The 10,597-nt window shown below is 37.5% G+C and overlaps 1 protein-coding gene across 1 annotated transcript in view; it reads left to right on the forward strand.

Annotated features, from left to right (window-relative positions):
- LOC127791761 (26S proteasome non-ATPase regulatory subunit 2 homolog A-like) overlaps positions 1–10,012 on the forward strand; it is a 44,706-nt gene extending 34,694 nt beyond the window's left edge. Inside the window, 15 exon segments of the mRNA XM_052321776.1 lie at positions 260–418; positions 544–549; positions 551–652; positions 740–844; positions 944–1,084; positions 1,165–1,269; positions 1,413–1,634; positions 1,780–1,893; positions 1,974–2,189; positions 3,130–3,189; positions 3,283–3,396; positions 3,492–3,577; positions 9,171–9,279; positions 9,396–9,574; positions 9,651–10,012. Of these exon segments, the coding sequence (XP_052177736.1) occupies positions 260–418; positions 544–549; positions 551–652; positions 740–844; positions 944–1,084; positions 1,165–1,269; positions 1,413–1,634; positions 1,780–1,893; positions 1,974–2,189; positions 3,130–3,189; positions 3,283–3,396; positions 3,492–3,577; positions 9,171–9,279; positions 9,396–9,574; positions 9,651–9,726 (1,794 nt within the window). The 3' untranslated portion in view covers positions 9,727–10,012.
- Positions 10,013–10,597: the final 585 nt, after the last annotated feature.

The following is a 10,597-nucleotide window of genomic DNA, read 5'->3' on the forward strand; positions in this document are numbered from 1 at the left end:
GAAAGGGATTATTGTGCTGAAATCTTACTATGTGGAGCCACTTTCCATGCCTATAAAGGACTTCTTGGAGTTTGTTGGATGCATGCTACTTACCATAGAGTTTTGAGGTCTAACACACTTTCTGGAGTTTTGTTTTTGTTTTTATTTCCTCTGTTGTGTATATTCTGCATGCCTTGATACTTGTTTTATAGATTCCTTATAGTGAAGGATCTTGATTGACATGAATGCCCTTGATGCTTTCTGAATCATTTCCATACAGGGTATAGCTTTTGAGCTTGATGAAGAGATGGTTGCAGATGATGATGAGAGGGCGTCATTGCAAGATATTATTGTTAATAACAAGTTAAGTGAAGGTTATCTTACACTTGCTCGTGATATAGAGGTCATGGAGCCCAAATCTCCAGAGGATATTTACAAGGTTAGGACTCCTTAGATATCCCTATTAGCTCTTGATATCATCTATGATCCTAAAAAATAATTCTGCACATTATGTATCTGTTACCTAATTGTTTTAACCTGTCATTCTTGCTTGCATTTAATTAGGCGCACTTTGCTAGATGGCCGAGCTAGTGCTGGTGCAAGTGTTGATTCAGCCAGACAGAACTTGGCAGCTACATTTGTTAATGCATTTGTTAACGCAGGCTTTGGTCAGGTAAAGGCATGGTTTATTTTCATAAGAAATTTTTAGGCTGCTGCTAGGAGTGGATTCTTGAAACATTTGCTTTTTTCACTGTTGCAGGACAAGTTAATGACTGTCCCCTCAGATGCTTCAGGTGGTGGTTCTTCAGGAAACTGGCTTTTTAAGAATAAAGAACATGGAAAATCCAGTGCTGCAGCAAGTTTGGTATGGTGCACTCCCTTGCCAATCACTTTAATGGGGTTGTCTCTTTTCTTTTTGTTATTTTTTTTATGGTATCATCATCGTCATCATGCCTCTTTTTAGGGTATGATTCTGCTTTGGGATGTTGATTCTGGGCTTGCTCAAATTGACAAGTATTTCCATAGTAATGACAACCATGTCATTGCGGGGGCACTATTAGGAGTTGGTATTCTGAACTGCTGTGTCCAGAATGAATGTGATCCTGTGAGTTCTACTTTAAGCATTTTCTTTGGATACAAGACTGCTTTATGTTCTATGAAATCCTAAGATTTTCCCTTTTGCAGGCTCTGGCACTTCTGGCTGATTATATAGATAAGGAAGATTCTTCTATCAGAATTGGGGCAATAATGGGCTTGGGCCTCGCGTATGCTGGTTCTCAGAATGAGCAGGTGAAGTTGCGTGTTGCTTGCATTGTCATCTGGTGATTATTTGGTAGCACAGTAATACCAAGTGTGGCAGAAATAAACAACTTCTTTCAGGAATCATTGTTTGACAGGCATAACCAATCTAACCAATCTATATTATTTTCCAGATCCGTAATAGATTGACCCCTGTCCTTGGAGATAGCAAAGCACCTCTTGATGTGATTGCATTTACTGCAGTCGCATTGGGCTTGGTATTTGTTGGTTCTTGCAATGAGGAGATTGCTCAGGCAATTATATTTGCCTTAATGGACCAAAGTGAGTTGGTGTTGGGGGAACCCCTCACTCGATTTTTGCCTCTTGGACTTGGCCTTCTATACCTTGGAAAGCAGGTAACCAAAAAAATCACAAGCTATGATGGTATCATGTTATTTTCTTTATTGGTTTGTTCTTTTCCAGTTTAATCTATTCTTTACACTAATATAAAAAGTTATTGAATATTGACTTGGGACATAATTGTTATATCAATCTTAACAGGATAGTGTGGAGGCAACTGCAGAGGTCTCAAAGACATTTCATGAGAAAATCAGGAAATATTGTGACATGACCCTACTTTCCTGTGCTTATGCTGGGACAGGGAATGTGCTCAAGGTGCTTATTCTCAACACTGTAAGTCCAATTTTTGTTTGATGTTATGCATATGAGACAGCTGGCTTTCCCCTTTCACACAGGTTCAACACCTTCTGGGTCAGTGCGGCCAACACTTTGAGAAGGGAGAAACCTATCAGGGACCAGCTGTACTTGGGATTGCTATGGTAGCAATGGCTGAAGAACTGGGCCTTGAAATGGCTATTCGCTCCTTAGAGCATCTTTTACAGTATGGGGAGCAGAACATCCGAAGGACAGTTCCTTTGGCTCTTGGTCTTCTCTGTATATCAAACCCTAAGGTAATCAATTCTTTGACATTTTTGGAGTTAGCACTCTTGATGGTGGTACTTGCAGTTCAGTTGAGCTAAATGATGTTAATGTTTTATTTGTGAAATTCTTAGCCACCAACTGATTTAAAACGCTCCCTCGGTTTTGGCCATAGTCTCATAACTAGGCCTAACATGCAGATATTCTGATTTTGGGTTCGTGGCCCAGTAACTCATGTAAAAGTTTAAGATACTAGAGAGAGGTAATTTTGTTTTTTATGGTTTTAGCTTAACCAAGAAAGGTCAGTTCTGATGTCTTAGATGAATCATATAAAAAGATGGGAAGGTTAATGAGGATGTTACACATAGAATTGAGGCAAGATGGTTAAAATTGAAAAGTGTATCTGGATTCTGGCTTTTTGTGCAATATTAAGATTTCATTAGGGCTAAAAGAATTTTTTTATAAAAACAACTATAAGACCAGCTAGACCAGCTTTGTTGTATGGTGCATAATGTTGGGCGGTAAGTCACCAACATGTGCAAAATATAAGCATAATAGAGATAAAGATATTAAGATGGATGTTTGGACATACAAGATAGAAGTAGAAAATGAGGTTATTCATACTAAGGTAAGAGTAGCTCCAATTAAAGACAAGGCACATGAAACATGATTAAGATGGTTTGCCATGTGAGAAGAAGACTAGTAGAGGCTTCTGTGAGGGGAGTGGATGTAATGGAATAAGCATCTAGCAAACGAGATAGAAAAACCCAAGAAAACTTGGTGGATGACACTTAGGTATTATTTGAGTAATAAGGGCCTTACAAAGTTAAAACCATAGATAGAAAGAATTGGCAAGCTAAAATTCATAAACCTGACCCTATGTAGTGGGATAAAGGCTTGATATGTTGTCTTTAGTTTACCCTCAACAATATAGTCATATTTTAACAAATTTATTTCAATGTTTTGATCCAGGTCAATGTTATGGATACTTTAAGCAGACTTAGTCATGACACGGATACAGAAGTGGCAATGGTATAATCACTGGAAGGAAGATTAAGATTGTTGTTAGTGTTATCTAACTCTAGTTACAACCTAAATCTTAACATGTTTTTCTTTTTCAAACAGGCTGCTGTCATCTCCTTGGGATTGATTGGTGCTGGAACTAACAATGCTAGAATAGCTGGCATGCTTCGGAATCTTTCTAGTTACTACTACAAAGAAGCTAGCCTTCTCTTTTTTGTAAGCTTCTGTTGGAGTTTCACACCCATGCATCTCAACTTTCTTTTCTCATTTGAATGGTTCTGTACAATGATTTGTGTGGGCTGGTTCTGCAGGTACGAATTGCTCAAGGCCTTGTACATATGGGGAAAGGCCTGTTGACTCTTTCTCCCTATCATTCTGAGCGCATGTTGCTATGCCCGTAAGTTTTTCTTCAATTAAGTGAACTTGGGTCCTCTTGGAGCTTCATAGTTTTAGGATAAAACTTGTCTATATGCAAATCCAATTGCAAAGGGGTAATTTCTTCTATTAGTTTTGGCTTTTAATTGGCATAAGTATTGTAGTCACGCTGTGAAACATGCCTGTTCACAGAGTGATTCCTACCACACCTTGGTACCCCATCTTTTGTAGTTTAACCATTTACGTGATTGAATTCTAGAAATGGATGAATGACATTTCAAAACTATTCAGAACAAAAAAAAAAAAAATTTCTAACTCTTTTGAAAGAAACAAAAATTTTCATAATTGTCAAATATGTAACAGAAATGTGTTGTAATTAATTTAGAAAATTACTGTTATTACGGTGTCAAGTCAAATATGGACATACCAAAACAACAATCTATTACAAGATTAGGACATGACCTAGTAAGAGACCTATCAGCAACTAAATTTTATGAATATGTGAAAATAACTATTCTTTTATTGTTTTAAGATTTGTTATATCTAATAGTAAGAATAAGTTTTCATTTTCTATATTTTAGGAAGAAATAATTTTTGATGTCATGCATTGTAGGAAAAGAAGAGTGGATTATGGACAAAGAGTCTTAATATCCATTAGAATGTTTTATTTGTGAAATTGAAATTTTTTGGCTTTTGATTCCTGAATTAAGTTTAAACGAAGGTGTAGTTACTATAGATCCATATTACTTTTATCTTGTTATCAGTTTACAAAATTTTTTAAGCTCCCAATGTCATTCATGTATATTAAGTGCTGGATGTGTGTTCCACTACATAGTTGCATAAATTCCATTTAAACCACTCTGATTTAGAAACAATGCGAGGCAATATTTTTTTGGGGAAGGTTATATATGTAGTTTTCTGGTAATCCTCCACCACTCTGCGCTAAGACTTTGATAGATCTAAGTCCAAGTAGTTCTTCATTATTTGAGACAACGGTTATAAGTATGGTCACCATGACTCTGCTTATACCCTAATTGCATCATAGCCTTAGTGAATCTCCCACACCAAGCTCATGGAGATTGTTGTAGCCTATACAAGGCTTTCTTCAGTCTGCAAACTTTGTCAAGACCATACTTGCCATCAAAACCTGGTGGTGGCTCCATGTTCACCTCTTCTTCTAAGTCTCCATGAAAGAATGCATTTTTCACAGCATATTGTTGGATTTCCCAGCCAAAATAAACTGCTAGAGATAATAGGATTCTCACCGTGTTTGTTTTTCCCACTCGTGCAAAAGTCTCTTAGTAATCCACCTCCTAGGTTTGTGTGTAGCCTTTTGCAACTAGCCTTGCCTTGTATTGTTCAATAGTTCCATCTGCCTTAAATTTAATGGTGCAGACCCATTTGCAGCCAACTGTTTTTTTTTCATTGGGACGCATCTCTCATGTTTCATTCTTCTCCAAAGCTCTCATTTCCTCCATGTCATATGCCCAATTCTTGTCCCTTAAAGCATCATATTCTGTTTTGGGTATTTCAATTAAGTTCAAGGAGGAGAGAAAGCTTTTGTGCTGGGAGGATAGTCTATGTGAGGAGATGAAATGGGCTATAGGATGTTGGGTACACTTTCATGTTCCTTTTCTTCAAGCAATAGAAAGATAGAGATCACAATTTGAGTTAGCATCACAAACAACAGTCCCGTCAATTTCAGAATTGAACAAGTTAAAAGTGTTTGCATTACCTAGGCTTGGAGTTGATTCTTGGACTTGCTTGAGAGGCTGTGAGGGTTGTACTTTTCTTGAATATTGCTTCAGTGTCTTTAAAGGGTTATGGATTTACACCTGTTCATGGACATTGGCAGTGTCATTAGCAGGTTCAATAACATTTGCAGTATCATTGGTGCTTCATTGTCTTTAAAGGGTTATGGATTTGCACCTGTTCATGGACATTGGCAGGTCTAAGAACATTTGCAGTGTCATTGGCAGGTTCAAGGACATTTGTAGTGTCATTGGCAGCTTCAATGTTGTCAATGTCAGTTGCTGCAATGTCCTTTGTAGCAGTGATATCTGCCATATCTGCAACATGTTCAATTGGTTCTGGGAAGATAACACTGGGAAAGGGTTGAGATGATAATGGTTTATCAATAAGGTTTGCATGTTGTTCGAGAAAGGGGATGGAACCTAAACACACATCTTTATTTTTGGAGTGCTCCCCCTGGAGATGAGTGTGAGGAGGAGATCTGTAGAAAGGTTGAGGCTCATGAAATATGACGTCAAGAGAAACATAGGTGCGTTGACTAGAAGCATCATAACATTTGTAACCCTTTTGAGTAGATGAATAAGCAACAAAGATGCACTTCTTTGCCTGGGAGTCCAATACTTTTGGGGACAGATTTCTAGTGGACACAATGTTTGGAAAATGGTTGGACATAATATGTATAGGACTATGATTGGCTAGGACATTACAAGGAAGACGATTTATGAGATAAGTAGCTACTAGAACTGCTTCCCCCCATAGGAATTTTGGAGCATTAACAGAAAAGGAAGTGCACGAGTGACTTCTAGGAGATTATGGTTTTTTCGTTTTGCCACCCCATTTTGTTGTGGGGTTTCAACACAGGAAGATTCTTGAATAATACATTCCTTGATAAAAAAGAAAGAGGGATTTTGATTGAAATAATCTCTAGCATTATCTAAGCAAAACCGTTTTATTTTTGCTCCAAACTGAGTAAAAATCATTTTTTACAATTGAGAAAGCAGTAAACTAACTTCAGATTTGTCTTTCATTAAAAACAACTAAGTAGCCCTAGTGCAGTCATCAATAAAAGTGACAAACCACCTAGCCCCATGAATATTAGGAATCTTTGATGGCCCTTAAATATCAGAATGTATCAAAGTAAAAGGCTGACTGCATTTTATTGAATGATAGGGAATGAAGTGAGACAGTGTTTAGAAAATTGACCCACTTCACATTGAAAATCTGACATAACCAAATCTTTAAACAACAATGGAAACATATATTTTAAGGGAGGAAAAGGTGGATGACCAAGATGAAGATGATGTCCAAATTATTTGTTTATTAGATGTGGTTACAAGGGCTTGAGAGAAAGGGGACTAGTTTCTCTTTATTCAACCATTGTCAAGATCTTTTAGGTAGTACAACCCATCACACACACTAGTAAATCCAATCATCTTCCTTGAGACTTGATCCTGAAACACATAAATGAGAGTCAAAGAATGTTCTTTTGCAATGGAGTTCTTTAGTAATTTTTTTGGACATAGATAAGATTAGTTGAAAGGTTAGGGATAAGGACATTTGTAAGAGACATGGAAGGGGTAAGATGAAGACTTCCTTGGTCCAGCAACGTCAATGGGAGAGCCATCAGCTTTTGGTTTCCTTGGGTTGATTTGTATGAATCAAAGAAAGAGATATCATGAGTCATGTGATCAGTTGCCCAAAAAACTACAACCCACCTACCCGTTTAAGTATGTGATGCTTTAAAAGAATTAATCGTAAGACACATACGACTTTTGGCAAGAGAACAAGAACCTGAAGATTTATCCAAGGATTCAAAGAGTCTCAATCTTCCTATGTCTTCTTTGTTGAATTCTGTAGACTTCTCCTTGTCTGGCCATGCAATGTTGATTAGTGACTGCTCTTTGCTAGCCACATTAGCTTGGTTGTTTCCTTGGCCCTTTAATTCTCCTATCTATGCCAAAACTTGGGTCTTACCATGCAATTTAAAACAGTTCTCACAAGTGTGGCGGGGTTTATTGCAATAGGTGCACCACAGTCCATCTTTGTTACTATTTCCTTGATTTTGTTGGCCTCAAATTATTGTTTCCTTTATTCCCTCCTTCTCCAAGTCTACGAGAGATCATTGTTGCAGCCTCTTGTATACAAGGTTCAAGCATAACACCTCGTCGACTCTCTTTGGCACGAAAAATTGAAAAACATTCATGAAGAGTTGGTATAGGAGCCTTACCGAGGATTTGAACTCTGATCTAATCATACTCAGAATTCAATCCTGCAAAAAATTCAAATACTTGATCATTTTCGAGTAATTCTTGAATCACTTGAATGTCATGGTTGCACTCTAGTTTTAGATTTTGGTTGTGGTCTATTTCAAGCCCAAATCTAGTCATCTGGTTGTAACACTCGGTGACAGACATTCCCCCTTGTTTGGTAGAGCTTACTTGATTCTTCAGCTTGTAGATCAATACTGCATCTTTCTTCTTGGAGTAAGTTTGCTGCAAATTTTCCCATATTTCCTTTGCAGTGGTAAGGAACATCAAATTTTTATTGATCTCTGGTTTTATGGAATTCCATAACCAAAACATAATCACCGAATCTTCTTCATCCCATGCCTTGAATCCTGGATCTTTTTCTTTTGGGTTGGGGTTGGTAAGATGTCCTATCTTCACTCTTCCTTTGAGAAAAGTGCAAACTACTTGACTCCACTGCAGGTAGTTTGTTCCATCAAGGTCAGAAAAAAAGGCCCTAGAAAGATGGCTCTAATACCATGTAGGAATTTTCAAAATTCTTGTATATTCGCAGCAAAGATTTACAGTCATATTTAAGGTGAGTCTTGACACCTTCATGAGGAAACTATCAATCTATCTTCTAAAGAAACTAGCTATTAAGGAAATATAAACAATTAGGAAACTAACTAATTAGGCAGCTAATTGATACAGAAAAACAACTCATTGTATGTTCTATCTATATCTACATTAGGAAACACAATCTTCTGCATTCAATGGTGAGCTAATTAGCTGAATAAGTCTTCAATTTTCTTTATTCCAACACATTCCATAATTGTAACCAAACATGTTTGTTGGATTCCCATTCCCATTGTAACGTTAAATTATAAGTATGAATGATATTATGGTAAAATTGAAAGATTAAGTCATCCCAAGAAAAGATCAATTTAGATATCTTCAATCAAATAAAAAAAGATTTAGAGATTAACGAAGTTTCTTTTCTTTTTCTTTTTTTTGCTAAAGGAGATTAATGAAGATTAATGAAGATGTTACTCAAAATGAAAGCATGATGATGCATATGGTGTTTCATGTGATAATAAGATTTTATTAAATGTAAAAGTAAAATTTTACACGATAGGTATCAGATTAGCTTTGTTGTATGTACAAAATGGATGTGTGACCATAGAAAAAAAGATGAAAATAAAAATGAGATTATTTGTAATAAGATCAAATGGCTTCTATTGAAATAAAATGTGTAAGATATGATTAAGATGGTTTGGTCGTATGGGAAGAATGCCAGTAGAGACTTGTGAGGATAGTGGGTGAAATGAAACAAGTATTTAGTAGCACAAAAACTTTGTGGGAGACACTATGGTTTTGACATTTAATTATATGGTCTTTCACTGCCATAGATACAAATGAATGGAAACTAGAATCATGTAACCCACCCCACATAAGGCTTGATGCATTGTTGTTTACCAAGCACTCTTATCACAGCTTTCTTTTTAAGTAAACTTTTTCTAATTGATTGTTTTTTAAGCCAAGTTTTTTTTTATGAACAACAATCACTAGCCAAACGGAGCCCCAAGTCATTCAACGTCTCCATCAGCTCACTTTCTGTTTATGTTTTTTCCTTTGCAGGAGAGCACTGGCTGGAATAGTTACCTTGCTGCATGCTTGCCTTGATATGAAGGCCATCATATTAGGGAAATATCATTATGTTCTTTACTTCCTTACTTTGGCAATGCAGGTTGGTCTCTGTCATTACTGCTTGTTTTCCACATGCTGCTTTTTCAATAATTTGGCGGCTTTATATTCTCATATCCATGTTTGTCTCATCTTAGTATATGTTTTTCATCGTTACAGCCAAGGATGCTGCTGACAGTGGATGAGAACCTCAAACCTCTTTCAGTTCCTGTCCGGGTGGGGCAAGCGGTTGATGTTGTTGGGCAGGCAGGTCGACCCAAGACCATCACAGGTTTCCAGACCCACTCAACACCAGTTCTTCTGGCTGCTGGCGATAGAGCAGAGCTTGCTACTGAGAAGTACTATAGCCCCCTTGAAAAGGTACTATCTCATTATTCTTTTGATGTCGGTTACTGATTTTTAAATTCTGTGCAGGTACATTCCACTCTCTCCCATTCTTGAGGGCTTTGTCATATTAAAAGAGAACCCAGAGTATTGCGAAGAGCACTAGTTACCGATTTGGATGAAACTGGATGTGTGTTCGCACTAGTTATCGGATATCGCTGGGGGCTCAAATTCGAGCCTTGCATGCTTGAATGAAACCTTACCAGAGAAGATGGAAAAGAATAGGTGGAAGAGTCTTGCTTGCCTTGCCGGCACTGGGGTGGTTACTTGTACATGCTTTGTACTGAAATTGTAGCACTGGGGTTCTTTCTACCTCTTGATTTTGGCAGTAATTATAATTTGTCACGGTGACTTGGCCACTTCTTTGGAATGCAATTATAAAATTTCTCTTATCCTCCTACTACTACACTCTTTCCTAGGGGTGATCACTGCCCTGCATCTTGCTAACATTGGTGCTCTCTTTGAGAGAGACAACCTGTAACCACCGTCAATCAGGGTTGAAGGAGCAAGAGCCAAGGCATCCGAAGCCGGCAGGCAGGTTGATGCGGTCTTGGAGACGGTACACGCCCATTGTACTGAGCCGAGGGATGAGATTTTGGCTGAAGTATAGACAAGGCAAGATCAAACGGACAATCGCATCATCCAACTGCAGATATGCAAGTCTTGGAGAATTTCGTGCTGCTATTCGTGCAATTTGCCTGCTGGTGTCAAAGCGGCCGGGCGAGGCCAGCCTGCCCCGTCTGGACTTTCTATTTTCTCGAAGTCGAGCCTAGTTAGTCATGCCATCTTTGGTTGGCAAGGTTGGGCTAAATGAGCCAACTCTTGTAAGTTTAAAAATATATATTTGTTAAAAAATATTTTAAATATATTAACAAAAATTTAAATGAACTTTCAACTATTTTGGTAGTAATAGAAATATATTAATCAAATAATTAAAGATTTTGAACTTGAGAGTAGGAAGAATAATCAAAGGTAAC

The sequence above is a fragment of the Diospyros lotus genome, chromosome 15 (assembly GCF_014633365.1).
Source record: "Diospyros lotus cultivar Yz01 chromosome 15, ASM1463336v1, whole genome shotgun sequence".
Classification (NCBI taxonomy): domain Eukaryota; kingdom Viridiplantae; phylum Streptophyta; class Magnoliopsida; order Ericales; family Ebenaceae; genus Diospyros; species Diospyros lotus.